The 17,645-nt window shown below is 36.2% G+C and overlaps 2 protein-coding genes across 8 annotated transcripts; one reads left to right on the forward strand and one right to left on the reverse strand.

Moving 5' to 3' along the window:
* The first annotated feature begins 43 nt into the window (after positions 1 to 43).
* Positions 44 to 15,095, forward strand: LOC126849142 (uncharacterized). Of its 7 annotated transcripts, XM_050590728.1 has the most exons (10): positions 57 to 328; positions 4,048 to 4,286; positions 6,721 to 6,820; positions 7,432 to 9,801; positions 9,899 to 9,987; positions 11,080 to 11,217; positions 11,927 to 12,103; positions 12,502 to 12,624; positions 12,865 to 12,969; positions 13,097 to 15,095. In XM_050590728.1, exons 3-10 carry the CDS (start codon positions 6,751 to 6,753, stop codon positions 13,409 to 13,411), a joined length of 3,387 nt encoding a protein of 1,128 aa, XP_050446685.1. In that variant the 5' UTR covers positions 57 to 328; positions 4,048 to 4,286; positions 6,721 to 6,750; the 3' UTR covers positions 13,412 to 15,095. The 7 variants fall into 7 exon arrangements, with proteins under 7 accessions (XP_050446682.1, XP_050446685.1, XP_050446689.1 ...); XM_050590725.1 differs by lacking the exon at positions 4,048 to 4,286 and having other exon boundaries at positions 44 to 328; XM_050590727.1 differs by lacking the exon at positions 57 to 328 and having other exon boundaries at positions 3,994 to 4,286.
* Positions 15,096 to 15,869: 774 nt separating this feature from the next.
* LOC126849221 (eukaryotic translation initiation factor 3 subunit I) lies at positions 15,870 to 17,535 on the reverse strand. Its single transcript, XM_050590875.1, has 5 exons — positions 17,428 to 17,535; positions 17,010 to 17,256; positions 16,636 to 16,916; positions 16,355 to 16,555; positions 15,870 to 16,180 (listed from the first exon to the last, which is right to left on the reverse strand). Exons 1-5 carry the CDS (start codon positions 17,428 to 17,430, stop codon positions 15,932 to 15,934), a joined length of 981 nt encoding a protein of 326 aa, XP_050446832.1. The 5' UTR covers positions 17,431 to 17,535; the 3' UTR covers positions 15,870 to 15,931.
* Positions 17,536 to 17,645: the final 110 nt, after the last annotated feature.

The following is a 17,645-nucleotide window of genomic DNA, read 5'->3' on the forward strand; positions in this document are numbered from 1 at the left end:
GAAGCGTCACTCTCATTGGACACGCACGTGCTCTCGGTCACGTGACGAGCGTGCGACAAGCGTTACTGGTCGTTCGCCGGCCCTTTAACCCACGACGATACGTCATTAAAACGTCGCCGGATCACGTGATCGGTGTCCGCCATCTTGGCCAGTTTTGTCGACGGTGGTAAGAGGAGCGGATCGGTGACGTCGCATCGCGTCTCAAGTAAACACGCGAGTGCACGCAAGAGCGGGTCCACGACTTTCGCAAAAGCAACGCCGACGTACCGCGGGCGACGACGTTGGAATGAGCCGCCTGTGCCGCCGCGGATGTTCGCCGAACGACACGGTCAGTGCGAATTTAAATAAGCGCGGCAATCCGACGCGAGACGTGCGTGTCGTCGTGCAGCGATCGCCGTCGTTCACAGGGGGGATGACGATACCAGCAGGGTCGTCGCGCGGCAGCTGTTCGACGGACACGGCACGGTCGTGGCTGTCACGGGGAGAGAAATGGCGGGAGCTCCGACCAATTCATGCTCGTGCCATGCCGTGGCATGCGTGCGTGACAGAGTACGAGAACGTGTATGTGTGTTGCATGAGGATGAGCGAGAAAGAAAGTGCGTGTGTCCGAAGTGCAGATGCTAGTCTGTGTATTGGATCAGTTGATCTGTCGAATTTTTATGCTTTTTTCTTTCTTTTTTTTTGCCGGATTGTCGGAGCGCGATGTGATCAGAATCATATTGTCTTCTCCAGATGCGTCTCCTCTCTATCTCTCCCCTCTTCCTATTCCCATCCCTCTAACTAAACGTGAGAGCTGCTTGCGCGAGCGAATCCACATATACGTGTACCAACCTCCTCTCGTGCAAGGCCGTAACAACGGACCCGTTTGCATCGGTAAACAATGCCAGGAACCCAAAATGGAGGCTAGATAGGGAGTTTTGATGATAACAGTAGCGTGATGTTCCGGATCGTTAAATTTATTCGCGCTAAATCAATCGACGAAATTATTCGAATATTTTTTTTTCTTATGTTACAATTCGCTTTGATGTATAAAAATGTAAAGATAAGCATGATTTCTTATAAACTATTGCGGACCTCGCAAATTTCTTATTTACATTCGTTGGTTGATGATTCGACACGATCAATCTCTTTAATGTTTATGTCAATTATTTCACTTTTCTCTTATTTTAACGAGAAAGGAATTTGTAGGTAGAAGAATTACACACAAATTAATATTGTATAACAAGATAATCTCGCATCGTTTATAATATAATTAGGACACTGGCCTCATTATTTACATTTTCTTTTTATTAACATTACTAGTCGTAAGAACTTGACGAGAAAAAAATATTTTTAAAAGACCTGAAATTGATTTTTTTGGGAAATAATTAGTTTTAACTTACACTATCTTAATTGAAATTGACAATCGAAATTTTATTATTTATCCTATTTTTAACGCTTTTTAAGCTCTAATTTTAAATGCTACTTTTAAATGTCAATTTTAAATGCAAATTAATTTCATGAAAATTGAAATTTTCTTTTCTTCTAAAATTGATTATTCGCGAGACAATGGACAGTTTATTCATATTTAAATATTTGTTAATGTAGCTTTTATTTTAGCATATACATGTCACAATTATCGAATGCACAATAAATTTATTGATGTTTAATATATTAATTAATTATAATATTGCTCGAAGCTTTAGCGCGTGATCACAATCAATTATCAGAATTAGCATCTGATTGTACAAAAGAATATTTTTTATTTTATTTTTGTTGAAATAAAAGCTTTCCACTTAATGTCTGTTGTAAATTTGAAACGTGTGTTTATTACGGTAAAAGTACAACGGGGAGATTGAATCATGCCTGTTAAACAGATATGGTGAAATCGTGAGAAACGCATATTACTATCCCAACTGTTTGCTACCTTCTCCGCTGCTTCTCGCCTTAAGGGATTTAGAAATGCGATAAACGATTCTTTATTGCTTTTTTTCTCAAGAATATCATTCGGTAAAAAAGGAAAATTAAAACGACTGACTTCATCATGCGATTGATTGTAAGAATTGTTTCTGTAACGAAAAAGCGTTGCGTTATAATCAACTGTCACAATGTTGCAATATGAAGAAAGGAAACAATTTTTTATGCAGACGCAACTATTATAAACGCAAACGATGAAAGGTCAACTCTATCTTTGAATAAACGCTTTTGAATAAAGCTTTAATAGACTGCGATTAATATTGTAGTTTTTGGTGCAAGACTTAGGTAAGTGAATGATCTGGAAGATTAGAGATAGTAAAGTTGTATGTAAAATTGGGTTTTAGAAATTAAAAGACTTATTCTCAAACTATGTTAAATTAAAAAAAAAGTTTTATAAAATATTATCTTTCTTATACATACATACATTTTATCATATTCTTTCAAAATATTTTTAATCAAAATATTTTTTTACAGTATAACAGGTTTGAAAAAATAAATCCTTCAATATTATGGGATTATCTCATCCTTGCATTGGTCCTTTCAATTCTCTTTATGCAGTTATTGACCTAGAAACTCTCTCATGCAGTTTAGAAGATTTTATTGCAGGCAGATACATACAAGAAACATCTCTAACAAGTTTAGGCATTCTTTGGGAATATTTTGCATTTTGTTTGTAGAGAAATATCTAAAGTTATACAATAAAAGATCAATACACTTTCTTTATAAATATATTCTTGAGAAAAATTTATTGGAAGGCAGGATTGTGTAAATTATTCGAGGATTATGGTTCCGCAGCGAGATGTATTTGATCGGTAGCGATTTCCGAGAGCGTTCTCCCGTTATGACAATAAAAAAAAGCTATTTAGCGTGCGGGGATTCGCTCTTACTTAACGGCTTTATTATTACTTTTATTATACGGCATTGATTTTGCGTGTAAACTTGGCAACGCTGTGTGTACCGTCGGCGCATTGTAACGATTTCAACAGTTAAAAGCATCATGCAGAGAAGACGAGAACCCCGAAATTGATATCGAACGAGTGCTCGCCCTCACATTTATATATATACACATAACACGCCTCACATTTGCCGCAATTGTCAAACTCTAAAGGAAACGTGGGGTACAAAAAAAAGCACTCTCATTCTCTTGGATATCAAACTTCAAGTATCATGAAAGTTAATAGTTATATATTAATTAATTAATGATTATATATATATATACATAATTAATTATTGATTAATCATTTTTGACACTTGTTCTCGTATAATTGCAGAAATTGTGATAAATTTAATCTATTTCAGTCAGAGCGATGAAAATTGAAAATTTTCATTTGAGTTGAAGAATGTATAGAGTATGCTACACGTTTCCTTTTGACATTATGGGTTCAGGAAACACAACCGCTGAGCATTGTCTTGTCAACTCAACGTTGATTTGTTGATTCTAGAAGTAAGAACCAATCACGTACGATTGCTACCCAACGGTTGTGTTTTCTGAATGTTTATCTAATGACATTGTTTAGAAGTTAATCTCTTCCCTGTTGGATATGCAAAAAGATGATGTTATTAAAATGTTAAATTTTATTTCTTCATTTTTTAAAAATGTGTGTGATGCAATGAAAATATATACACATATTTATTTACATTTTATTGTACACTTCACTACAAGTAATAATATATTCGTAGTTTAATCAGGGAAGCGATTAAACAGAAATTGTGCGAAAATCAGATGTATTTGACAACGATCTCTCTCTTAAAAGATCCTTCTCCGTTTCATCTTCTTTCCTCTTATCGCATTTCTTATTATTAAAAAAAAGCAGTTGTAGGACCTAAAGTCTTATCCATTCGCATAAGCCGCGTAAGGTATTAATCGCGTGTCTAAAGCGGAGGAATATATCCTGTATATTACGCTCTGACGCGCGCGATTGGTTGATTTTTCTGTGTACATTACGCGGATATGCAGGTTCATTTGTGGATAGGCCTTTACCCTGCGCTACGATCCTGGGGCGCATAACTTTTTCACGTTTTCCGTCCCGTCGCTCCTGCCCTCTAGTGTGCCAATCATCAGCGCGATGAATGTGTTCACTCTATTTACAGGTTTTGTGAATATAAATCGCGTAATCGTGCTCTCTCCCTCGCAACTTGCGAACGAATAATATCGGAATAGTACGCGATACTGCTTCAGCTGCGCGCAGCGAGCGACCCGGACAATATCATCATCATCGTCGCCGCCGACGAGGATCGCGGCTACGCGATGTCGCGCCGTTCAATGCTCGCGTAGACAACCCCGTTGTCGCCGTCGTCGTGGTCGTCTTCTTCTCGCTCTTCGTTTTTAGGTGAGTATGCTATCGTACGTTCACTCGATCGGGATTTTTCTCTCGAGAAACAAAGTCGTCTGCTTGACAGACGAACGATCGGTTGAATTGAGAGAGAAGAGAAAGAGAGAGAGAGAGAGAGAGAGAACGCTAATTATATTTCGAAAGGGGCAGAGATTCTAGAAATTAACCTCAATCTCTGTCGGGAAAAATTACTCTGGGTTTTGTATCGACGGTAACTTTACTTCCGGCATCTCTCCTGCATTTGGAAACAGAACGAACTTAACGCGTGTTCGAAGATTAACGGATGATAAAGAGCATAGAGAAGAATATAGAGGCGTCGCGAGTGAGCTCGATGATGATTCTCGCCTCGGCCGCATTGCTCGCGTGTGTTTTCATATGTACGTGTGACCGCGACCTAAGTGGCGCGCGGTCGCATCATCGTGGACGAGCTTTTACATTCTGACTGATTTATGCGTCTCTCTCTCTCTCCCCTCTCTTTTTCTCCCCCTGCCCTTCTGTCTGTCTACCCGCACTCCTGCGCTCGAACGCGCGTCGTCGTGTCCTCGGCGCGTCGAGCCAGTGCATCGCGTACAAGAGAGTTTACTTACCGACGAAATCCGTAGATCGAGGAATATCTTAGTCTCGCGCTCAAGAGAAAGAGAAAGAGAGGACATGGTCCCGCGAGGGTGAAGCGCGCATGGTTTCATCCACTCGGGACAACGCCGCGCCGGGACGAAGAGTCCTTCGACGCGGTAAACATCGCTTGGGAGCCGCCTCGTGTCGCACGCATCTTGTGTACGAGTCGGGACATCGGGACCGAGACAGACCTAGACAGCCGTGTCGCACCTGAGAGAGAGAGAGAAAGAGAGAGAGAGAGAGAGAGAGGAGTAAAAGTGTAGAGAAGTGTAGAAGAGCGCGCGCGAAGACGCGACGGTATCTTACGATACTCTGCTCTAGATCGGGGAGGGGACGATTCTCTTCAGCAGCTTCGTGCGGGATGTATCAGGTTAGTGATACCGTGTGTTACGGTAAGAGAAAAATGTTCGCGCGGGATGAAAGAGGCGCCTTTCGAAGCATTATTGATGGAGGAAATCCGATCCTTTTTTTCCTCGCTTCTCCACGAGTGACGTGAGCGAAGACCGGCTGATCTGTCAACTTCACGTTAATCTCGGTATGAGACCTATCGTCCCGCAGTTAACCTCGACGTGTCGCGTGCGCGTATTATAACCTTCACGTACGGATGATCCAACGTCTTCGAGATCTGAATCTTCTCCTCGTCTCGTATTATCCCATCTTTCCCGGCGCAGGAGATGACGAGCCGCGCGGCTCATTTTCCGCTTTCTTTCCCTCGACGACGCCGGGGTACGTCGCGAAAAGGACTCGTGAACATCACGCTCGTGGACGATGACATACCCGCGGGCGACGTATGTAATTATCGGAGTCGGTACTCTTCTACATCGATTTGATTGTCGCGCGAGCGTCGTACGTAAATATATCTACATAATCTTTGAAACTTTTGTAATTGAGAGATCTTATCGTCATCATCATCATCGTGTGCAGCATGTTAGACGCCTCGTTAAAAAGCTTAGAGTGCGCGCGCGCGCAGCCGACTACATACACACATATATATATATTTCGCGAGGTCTTTTTCTGAGTGTAGGAGGTTGGTAGGTTGAGAGAGGAGAGAGAGAGAGAGAGAGAGAGAGAGAGAGAAACGGTGTGCGCGGAGGATCGAAACCAACGACTGGACGCTGATGAAGTGACTGACTGGTACTCGTGTACGCTAACGGTGAGTAGCGAGCACAGGTGACTGGACTGGGAGACGACGCTAACTGTTCTCGCGCGAGAGCCAGGACTCGGATATCCAGCCGTTCGTTTGCGCGTCCGTCTGCCCGTCCGTCCGTCTGTTCGTCCGTCTCCGTCTGTCCGTTTGTCTGTCTGTCCGTCCGTGCGTTCGTTCGTCTGTCCGTCCGTACATCCGTTTGCTCGTCAGTTTGTTCGCGTGTGCGCGCGTGCAGCACGACGGATTCGCTCACGACGAGGGAAGAATTAAAGGGGAACGCTAGACGAGACTTTGAACGACATTCCAAAGCCTCGGACGACGACGCCGTCGTTATCGTCATCATCATCCTCGTCGTCGTCATCGTCGTCGCCGTCGCCGTCGCGTTCACTCGAAAGCCGCTTGTAGACCTTCCTCTCCCTCCCTCCCCCCCTCCCCCTTGCAGCTCGGGACGGCTGGTCGAAAGTTTGTTGGTTATGGGAGCGAGAGCGGACGCAAGTGCGGAATTCGCAACGCCATTTTGAAAAATTCGGCCCCGCTAAAAATCCCTCCCTCCCGCACCCCCATCCGCCTACCTGCCGCGAGGAGGTTGAAAGCGCGCGGCAGAGCGCTTCGTCTCGCCTCGCCTCCTTGCGCCTTCGATTGTCATCAGTGGTATCATTAATTGTTTAGATCGACTGCGCGGCGGACCGCGGTGGACTCATGGAAGGCACGTTGGAGGAGCCTGGTATTAAGGATTCGTCTAGGAGTAGTCCCGACAGGCACTTGAAAGGTGAGCATGCCTCTTCCACGGCTGATGATTCTTCAGTCTCTGGATACTTGGCGGGCTATTGACGAATAATTTAAAATCTGGATTTATATATCTTTTATCATTGAAATTGGCTATGTTATGTCACAGTATAATTCCTATAAGAAATGAATCTAGTCATTTAATATACCTTTACATATCATATGATTTATTAACTGGTAATTTTATATAACTTTTTCTTTCATGTATATTTTACAATTTATTACAAACTTGCAAATTTGTGTTGAAATGATTTGAGAAAATTGTATTGTATAATTGTATGTCTTATTGTACAATTGTATAAGCAGTTTATAAAAGTAATGATTTTTGTTGCATATATTTAGAATTATAATTTTTTTTAATTAAGAGAGAAAGAGAGAGAGAAATACTGACTTTAATTAGAACTAATTTATGTGACACATTTATGTTTATCATATATATACACACACATTGTTGTTGTCACACTATGCTGAAAAAGGAATTATTTATCTCGTAAATGATTATATATATATATATGTGTGTGTGTGTGTGTGTGTGTGTGTGTGTGTGTGTGTGTGTGTGTGTGTGTGTAGATTAAATAGTTTGATTACTTGCAGATATGATTATTCCAAATGGTGTCAATGGAAACTATAGCGCTGACAATGAAGAGTACATGGATATTAGTGATAACACAAACAAAAATGTATCAAAAGAATTTGAAGATGAAGAGGGTGACGAAGAAGATGAGGATGATGAAGAGGAAGGGGATGATGACGAGGATGGTCAAGATGAAGGAGAAGTCGAAAATCAAGAAAAAAAAGATGAAGATAGCGAGCGAAATGAAGCACTAGGTAACTATAGTCAGGAGAGTGAAATATTTGACTCAAGAAATGACTTTAAAGTATCCAAATTGTTGGATGGTGTCAGTGAGATGAACAATTCTAGTGAAGTGTCTAAAACTAAATCTGAGTGTAAAAACACAGCTTCTTGTGAAGCTATGGAAGTAGATGAACAGAGTAATAACTCTGATGTCGAGTGTCTCGATGAAAACATTACGGAAATACAATTGGATAATGACGATGTATTCATTTCGAAAAAACTTATCGAAAAGCAAGATAATGATATGTCGTCAAACTGTAGCTGTGACAGTGATGAACTTGCTGATAGCAGCATAGAGAAGTCGGATGTCAAACTTTGCGAAGAGAATGGAAGCTGTGACAGTCCAGATATTGAAGAAATAACAGATAGTGCAAAGAACAATGGTCATAATGCTTCCGATCCACGTGCTCTCAAAGATCCCACAAAACAAAGAAAACCTCGAAAGCAATTAGATCTTAGTAATATTACGCCTAGAAGAAGTACGCGCAATATTAAACGGACAAGCTATATAGAGAAAGAATTAGAAGAGGAAGTGGACGACGATGGATCTGATATAGAAGAGATTAAACCAGAAGATCCATTAGCTGGTATCGACAGTAAGGACAAGGAAAATTCTAAACTGAAATCACCAGTGAAAAACAGTAATAAAACTACCATCGTTGTTAACGACACTAAACGTCTGGTAGAGATTGCTGCTGGTAGTAAATCTATCAAGGGTGGAAAGAAAGAACCTACATTAGTCATAATAGATACAAATTCGATTCTTTCAGGGCGCGGTGGAGTCCCTGTGAGTAATAGCAAGCCTCATCATTCTATTTCCAATTCTAGCTCGTTTTCAGTTGTCCCAGTGGGTGGTATGACAACGCAGACGATGTATCCCAATATGAGGACGACTATTACACCAGTACCAATGACTTCGAAGACGGCGGCACAATTGAGTCCAAAAACCAGTAGTATGACTACGGTTACGCCGACAATACCGCCAATTTTACCGACACTGACCGATGACATGTTTGTGGTTGAAGCACCATCTTTCATAGTACCTTATGTATACGAGAAACCACCTCTAAGACCGTTAAAAGAATTTGTCGCTAAATTGGAGAAAAACATTGAAGAGAGGGAAAAGGAAGAGAAGTTGAAAAGAGTCATCGACGAAAATAAAGATAATGAAGAGCATAAGGAGGATTCTTTAGATATTAATAAAAAGAGCAATGAAAAGTCTGATGAGAGTGAAAGCGAGGGACGAAGCAAGAGAGAAGGAGACGATAGAGGAAGTGACAATTCAATAGACCTGACCGAGCATGGATTTAGTAGTATAAGTGATAGACAAGGCGAACTAAGGCAAGATGACAGAACTAAAGTACCGACGTACTTTGATTTGCCATTGGGCAAGTTTTTCTCGCAGATCGGAACGAATCTTGTAGAGGAGTTTGTACAAACTGATCTCTTACGGACTCAAAAACGTAAGCAAGGCAAGGGTACCACATCGGTCGAAACTCAATTAGCTATAAATTCGCTTATCAAAAATCTAGAGTTTAGTAAAGAGAATAACGAACCATTCCATTTAGAGATGAAAAAATGCGAATTCTGTAGTTTTAAAACAGAATCGATATTAGTCATGCAGCATCATTTAGAGACTCCACATATGCGCAACTATGTTTACAAGTGTAACTTCTGTCCGATGGAGGTTCGCAGTCCCCACGATATTCTATACCACATGGAGGCAGAGCATAATACTCGTGGTAGATTGGAGCGTGGCCCGGCTTTCCATCAGTGTCCGAATTGTCCGTTCGAGGACAATCAGAAGGGTAAATTAACACGGCACATTCTCGCCTGTACGAAGAAGTTCAGACCGGAGAGAAACTTGGAGCCTGCCGCAGACTGGGAGCCACCGGCTAAAATACCGAGATTAAATCGTGCGCGACCCGTCGGCCCGACTAATCCTAACGCGCTCGCCGCTATGGCAATGAGCGCTAAGGGACCGCAACCGCTGCTACCAAAATTACTACCAGCACCGATCACAGGCCGTGGAAGAGGGCGACCGCCGATGCAGCCGAGATATTCCGATCTAAAAACGTTGCGACCGGGTGCCACTGCAATGCGACAAGGTAAATTATTATAAACACAATATAATGTGAGAGGATATATTTCTCATACAGAGTAATTTTTACATATTATACAATATTGATATAAATCGTATTTCAGACAATGTTGCAGGAATGATGTATCGTCCTACATCTTCCGGTTTATTGGTACCTACGTCATACCAGTTTGGTAGTAATCAAATATTCCAGGTAAAAATAGCATTTATTCTTTATGGATATATACTCTTCGCTATGCATACGCAAACACTAACAATTAAACTTAGCAACGAATTTTGAGAAGTAAAATTTGATTGGCCAAAATTGAAGCGGACTAAAGGTCATAAGCTTCTTCTTCACGGAAATCGAAGAGAAAGTACATTGCAATAAATGAGTGAAATGAGTTTTTAATTAAAAATATTCATGTTACAAATGTAGCTGCATATATTTATTGTTATTACATTTTTAGAAAGAGCTTAGCACATCCAACATACAGTTGAATATATAATTTGTTGCAGGCTGCCGTACTTTTATATATTTTTGTTAAAATATTTGCTTATAAGAATGATGAATATCGTAATAAAAGTCATGCTCTTCTTAAATTTAAATTTGAGTAATATAAAATTTGAGAAAGTCACATATACAGTCATCTATATATGTACATTACAAAAGGCTATAATACTATCTGTTGAATTTTTTTAAGAGCGTGCATATCACTACATTTTATATATTTTATATTACAAATTAGTATCTCTTGTGTAACAATTTTCAACAAAGGCAAAATAACATTAACTATATAAAGTATATTTATAAATGCTGTTTAAACTGGGATCAAAACAAGAGAAAAGATTTCTAGTATACTTGTTAAATATTTAGCGTTGGTATATGCATTATGATGTAAATATTAATTTATGTGAGCTAATTTTTTTGTTAATAAAAAGTTATTTTTAATTATTTTAGTATAGAAAGAATTATTCTTCATTTGTAATTCGCGAAATATTGACAGATACTTAAAATTATATGGAACATTTTTATATTTCATATAATCTTATATGTTTGCAAGAAAACTTCTATGTTAACTTTCGAGAAAAAATTATATTGAGAATAACTAAGTCCTAGTAATACATGTTGTTTTGTCTTATTCAAGTTATTTAATATATGTGATAATATAAATATATTTTTTATAACGTATCCATTCTTCAATTTTTCGTAATGATGAAAATGTGCGTACACACTCAAATTGTTACATTTTAAACACACTCGAGGCTATAAGAACTAGTAAAAAAGATATATGGGTGGTGGCAGGTGGTGGGTGGTTCTGGGACTGTCATGTCGGCTGTCTCGGGAGTGAGTAGCAGTAGCGGCGGCAGTTCCGGTCAACCCACACCAATTGCACTTGTACCCAACGTAATCGACTCTCTGTCTAGGTTGTCCTCATCACAGGTAAATAAATATTGGAAAGTAACAGAGGAGAAAGTACAACTGATTTCGTGATATATGTGAGATCGCATGAATGATGTATTTTGCAAGGGTGCAAAAAAAAGCTTTTTTTTTGTTTGTCTCTGATCATAATCAAACGAATCTGCAGTAGAAAGACTCTTAGAAGATAATTTTAATACTTAACATACAAACACTTCCCCACATTTATTCTCATAAACCAATTATATATATCTTTGTGGTATTAATGGTAGTAGTATTAAAAAAATATATGTTTACACATATTCTCAATTTTCATTTTTTACCCATTTGTTCATGTGAACATAACAGTATATAATTACACTAATATGTATATATAATTTTATTAACAAAAAACAAATATTTATCTTAATATTTAAAGAAATAATAAATTACGCTATAATCATTATAAAAAAAAAAAAATTATTCAATAAAAGATTAAAAAGCGATAATTTTCATATATTTAATAACTAACTTATTAGATTTTGCAATAGATAAAAACTTTGATTTTTAGTTATAAAATTTGATGAAAAAATACACACATATATAGACATTATGTAACAAAAGAGTTCAAAAATATATTATTTTGTACGATTTTTCAGGTGGATATCACTAATGAAAGATATATCAGTATAAGATTTATGAGTAATGTTACATTGAGTTTTCTTAAATAACACAAGCGCTTTATATTTTTCAGAACACAACAACCAGTCCGAAAAATCCCACAGCGAAGTTGTTGAGTCAGCCGAGTATATCTATTACTCCATTACCACGTACGACATCTCAAACCTCCATTCCAGGATCAGGAACTTCTTCAAAATCTGGAGGAAAAAATACATTTGTTATATGTGAAATTTGTGATGGATATATTAAGGTAATACACAATAGTAAAATAGTACACGATAAATCTGCATACTTTTATTTCCATGTTTTAATCAGAGCTATATTCAGAGACTGCACACATCTTTAAGAAAGAAATATGAAAATTCCATCAAAATATTTTTTCATAACTATTGAGTGAAATTTATTACTTAAATTATATAATTTGATAGGTTCAAATTTATGATAGTAATATAAATATATATATATATATATATATATATATATATATATATATATTTCTCTTTAGATTATACTATATATTACATACTGACAAAATTATATATAATAGATAAGATTAATTATTATTTGCAGATGTTACAAAATCATATATACAATAATGCATCAATCTTTTTGAGTACTCTGCATTACAGCTTATTATATTTATTTTAGGATCTAGAACAATTACGAAATCACATGCAATGGATCCACAAAGTAAAAATACATCCAAAGATGATTTATAATAGACCTCCATTAAACTGCCAGAAATGCCAATTCCGATTTTTTACAGATCAGGTAAAATTTTTATGTAATTAATTAAAAAACATGAAAAATTTGTAAACATAATTTTCTAATTAAAATTTCGAGAAAGTTACATTATTTTTTTTTTTTTTGGATATATAGGAAAATACATGTTGATATTTTTATAATCACATTTTGTAAAATATAAATTTTAAATAAGATTTGATTGCATTGCCGTTTTTAATAAATGTATTCCTGATAATAATTGCATAACAATTATATTTTTTCTCGTAGGGTTTGGAAAGACACTTGTTAGGATCTCATGGGCTGGTCACATCCAGCATGCAAGAAGCGGCGAATAAAGGGAAGGATGCAGGTCGTTGTCCGGCTTGTGGCAAGGTAAGTTTACTCTTTCTACATCTTTTTACATTTTTTCAATTAAGAGCAATTATTTCGAGAGAAAAAGAACATAAATGAAGGCATGAACGATGAACAAATATTTAAGAGCTACGTATTGATTTCACAGGTATATCAATGGAAATTATTAAATCATGTTGCTCGAGATCACGGGATGACATTAAAGCCGGCACATCTATCGTATAAGTGTACAGTTTGCACTGCCACATTCGGAATGTACAAGCAATTCGAGAATCATGTGTACTCGGCGCACAGTGTCGTAGCGAAGAGAGTAATGGATAAGAAGAATGCGCCTGCATCTCCATCGTCCAGATCGAATGACTCGCTTTTAAAACCATTGAAGATTAACGATGAGATTACAATTATCCCGCAACCGGCGAAACCCACAACTAGATCCGGTGCGACTCAAGGCAGGGGAAAATAGCAATGATGAGCTTGAGTGATACTTGTGTCTTGTCCGATCGAATTTTGCATAACTTTTTGTGGTACTCCATACCGATCACTGACAAATGTACAGTGATTATGTGCCGTGTACATGTGTATACTATGCTTAAGACGCGAATTTTAAAAACATCTAAAGGGGAGAAAAAGAAAAGAAAACACGACTTTAACGACAGGAATCTAATTGACTGCGTAACAATATTCCATCAATGATTACACCGATATATTTATTTAAGAATTTTTATTGTTGTTATCGGACCTACATAAAATAGACTGTAAAAAAACATTAAAGGGTGGCCTTCAGTCTGACTCCTTGGTTAACTCCTAGAGCTGCATACTCCCGACCTATAAACGCCTATGTGTAACACGGACTCTCTCGCACACGATGTAGTATATCTACATTCGATACGTCGTAACGCGTGCGGTTTATTCTCTTACATAGTGAATTCTCTATAATGTAAATTCTTTTTCTAAGATAAATATATATTCGAATTTATTCTATTTTGTTATTGACGCTAATATGACTACTCGCGGGATAATGAAGCTGTCCTCAATCTCGAGTTTGATAAAACATCATGTTTGTGGAGCGGTTTCCGAATGATATACGATGCGATAAATTGTACTAATTGACCAGAGTGCCCTCGACTGTCACGCGAATCTATAGTACACAGGTACTAATGACAAGTGTATACTAGCTACTATGCGATTTTAAAATCGTATATATACTATACTCTCATTTCTCACTATCATACGTTTTTTTAATTAACAGTTAGTGAAATTATTGTCATTATTTTTATTTATGATAATTCATGAAAAAATATATTTCATGTGTGTATATGGAATAATTTATGATGTATAACACGAGAAACAATTTTATTTTTTTTTAATTGGAATTTGTGTAAATTGTATATCTATTACTACATAAGTTTGACACCCCATCCCCCCTTTAGCCACGTATATTGTAATAAAAAGCAGAAAATATTCGGTTTTATTTTTGCGCTCTTATAAGAACAAACAAAAATGTACATTAATATAGGATATAATATAAAGAAATATATCAATAAAATAGGATGGCACACAAATACACATATTCGTGTATACATTTTTTCTGATAAACGATAAACGTGAATATAAAACGGAACATTGATCCTGTTAGCACACAACGCGACGCGTACATCTACATTTATATATGTATATATATAATATAAAACGTTCGCAAAAACACAAGATATTATATATATAAATATGTAAAATTATAATAGTATAGAGCAATAGTGTAGTACAAGAAGAGACTATTCATTTCATTTTCTTCTTGTATACACTCCAGAACGATTATAGGATTACATCAATATGTAGATAGTCGTTAAAAAAATTAACGCGGATTTAATTTAGTAATTTCAATTTGTCCCGATAATTTTTATACGTTATTGTAGGATATAATTTTAGAGGAAAAAAATCGTAATCAGTGAAAAAAAGAAATATAAGATAGTGCATTTTTGCACTGTATGGCTGTATTATTTAATTCTGCTAACTTGCCAAACGCTTACGGCAAGCCATGTTGGTAAAACTAAGAAACAGACATAATTACAGAAATATATAGTTTATTGTAATAATTTGTACAATATTATATGATTACAAAAATAAAGTGTACCAACATTGAATTAAAACTCATGCAGTATGCGCTACACTTTGAAATTTACTATTATTCATTAAAGATTACAACAAAGTTTGTGATCTAAATAAAAAAGCACGATCCCAATATTTATATTTCAAAGGCTCTTTGTTCGCCCCATTATAAAATATATAAAAAAAATAGATATATTTATGATATAATGCATAATGCTTCCGTGATCATATAAGATTATTTCTAGAAATATACTATCTCTCTCTCTCTCTCTCATTTTCTTCTATATTAAGAATCCGAAATATGTGCCATATATAACTTTAAACATTTTAATATATTTTACGTAAAGCAAATTAAATGCGCTAAAACTATTATCTGCCAAAAAAATTTATAATTAAAATGCATAGTAAAAAATAAGAGTAAATGAACAAAAGAATATTAAAAAAGACGCCTTGTATATATTAATAGAAAAAAATTTTCATCTGTGTAAGAGAATTATATCACAGATTTACGAATTATATTAATTGTGTAATTTATTGTTTTATTGATAGATATTTTAGGATCTCATATTTGATATATATTATTTTAAAGCTCTGAAATATTATGTATAACTTTTAATGAATAATTTATATGAGGAATTCTCGGGATACTTTTTTCCATATAATTATTATGATATTTCTATATAAGAATAGTTCTCATGTATTTAATAATAAAAATTTATTATCATTAGATATAATTTATCTATTTTGTTATAAAGTCCTTTTATCATTTGTGCTGTGAATTTATGCAGTGTGGAAAAAATGATTACACAGCTGTATTTTATTTTGATAGAATAATATATACATTTTATTATATAAATGTATCTTTCAATTGATATATTTAATATTCGAAATGGAAGTCGAAGTAAGATTGATCAAAATTATTAATACGGATATATCCATCTTCTCCACCTGTAGAGTAACTACGACCATTGGGATGAAAAGCAAGAGAATTAATGGGGCCAAAGTGCCCTTTCAAACGTGCAAATTCCTCTTCAAACACTAGATGGAAGAATCGTGAATCAAATTTGCCTTGTCGCGCAGACGTTGTAGTGACATCCATGGCATCTTGACCACCACCAAGTACTACCTATAGAAAAATATTTACTTGTTAAATATGAAATTCAAATTATAATGTTTAACAAATTATAATGTTTTCGATTTATATTTCCTAACGGTAATTATACTAATATTCTATTTCTTTTTCTAGGATTCCAAAATGATAGATAATACATATATATGATGATTATTAAACACTACTTACATGATCAAAAATTGGTGATATTGTGGCAGAATTTACAGGTCTTTCTGTCTTGTATGTCTTCAATAACATTAAGGATTCACTATCAAAAAGTTTTGCCGTATGATCTTTGGATGCAGTTACAAACATGGTTCCGTCTTTGTTACATTGCATATCATTTATTTGTGATTTATGACCTTTGACACTGGACAACTTCTTTCCTGTCTGTAAATATTCCAACAATATACCAAATTATTCCTAAATATTTCCATGATAATTATTACTGCAACTATAAAAACACTTACTCTCACATCCCAAAGTTTAATCTCACCATCCTCGTGACCTGTAATAATAGTCTCATCCAGAGCACCCCATAATAAAGCGGAAATTCTAGGACCATTGACAGAAATTCTAGAGATCGCATCTTCCTGCGATAATGTAGAATCAACATTTCGTACATCCATGATAAACATCTCACACTGATGACCTAAGGCTTTATCAGTGGAGAAGACAGCAAGATTTGCTGAATAACTAAAACCACATGCTCTTACAGAACTATTTGTGCTCAATTGACCTATCTCCTTGCCTAAACAGAATTATATAAAAATATTATAATTATGCATATTCTGCACATGCAAGTAAAATATATTATTTATATTTGTTTTTATTATGTACAAACCAGTTTGACAATCCCAGACTCTCAGTGTATTATCACCACTGCCGGATAATAGCCGTGTGGTATCCCAGTTGACATCGATACACCATACGGAACCGTTGTGGCCGTTGAAAGTTCCAAGACGCTCTCCGTTCAAGGAATACCAAACATTAGGCTGCTTATCTTTACTAGCAGAGAACACTAAGTCTCCTTCTCTATTATATTTTATTTTGGTGATGGCACGCTCGTGTCCGTGTAACATCAAGGGTTTCTGTAGCAAATAATTTTCTTTATATACCAGTATATATGTAAAAAGAATTGATATATCTGTCATATTGAGGTTATATTGTTGTCACACATGTTTCATTAGTTTAAATACAATGCAAATTTTGCTAAAAGATGATAATATAAATGTAGTAATGTAAAATTAAATGAAACTAACCATTCTGTAGTCTTTTATTCAATTTTACTTCAGTTTCAATTGATTTATCCTCTGATATCCACGCTCGCTCCGAAGAAAATCGTGGTTGATAAAGGCAAGGTTATATTTATACGACAAAATTTTGTCCTATTCCTGATTGGTTATCGGATAGAGAATTTCTAAAATCTCAATGGAGATTCTAGGGGCAAAGAATTCTTCGTTCTGATTGGAAACTCATA

The sequence above is a fragment of the Cataglyphis hispanica genome, chromosome 4, assembly GCF_021464435.1.
Source record: "Cataglyphis hispanica isolate Lineage 1 chromosome 4, ULB_Chis1_1.0, whole genome shotgun sequence".
Taxonomy (NCBI): Eukaryota; Metazoa; Arthropoda; class Insecta; order Hymenoptera; family Formicidae; genus Cataglyphis; species Cataglyphis hispanica.

Coding starts and splice junctions, on each gene's coding strand:
- LOC126849221 (XM_050590875.1), bottom strand. Junction 16,917..17,009: donor AGTCTGGGATTGTCAAACTG/GTTTGTACATAA, acceptor AATTCTGTTTAG/GCAAGGAGATAGGTCAATTG. Junction 16,556..16,635: donor TTAAACTTTGGGATGTGAGA/GTAAGTGTTTTT, acceptor GAATATTTACAG/ACAGGAAAGAAGTTGTCCAG.
- LOC126849142 (XM_050590725.1), top strand. CDS start 287: ATGAGCCGCCTGTGCCGCCGCGGATGTTCGCCGAACGACACG. Junction 329..6,720: donor GATGTTCGCCGAACGACACG/GTCAGTGCGAAT, acceptor TTAATTGTTTAG/ATCGACTGCGCGGCGGACCG. Junction 12,104..12,501: donor TTTGTGATGGATATATTAAG/GTAATACACAAT, acceptor TATTTATTTTAG/GATCTAGAACAATTACGAAA.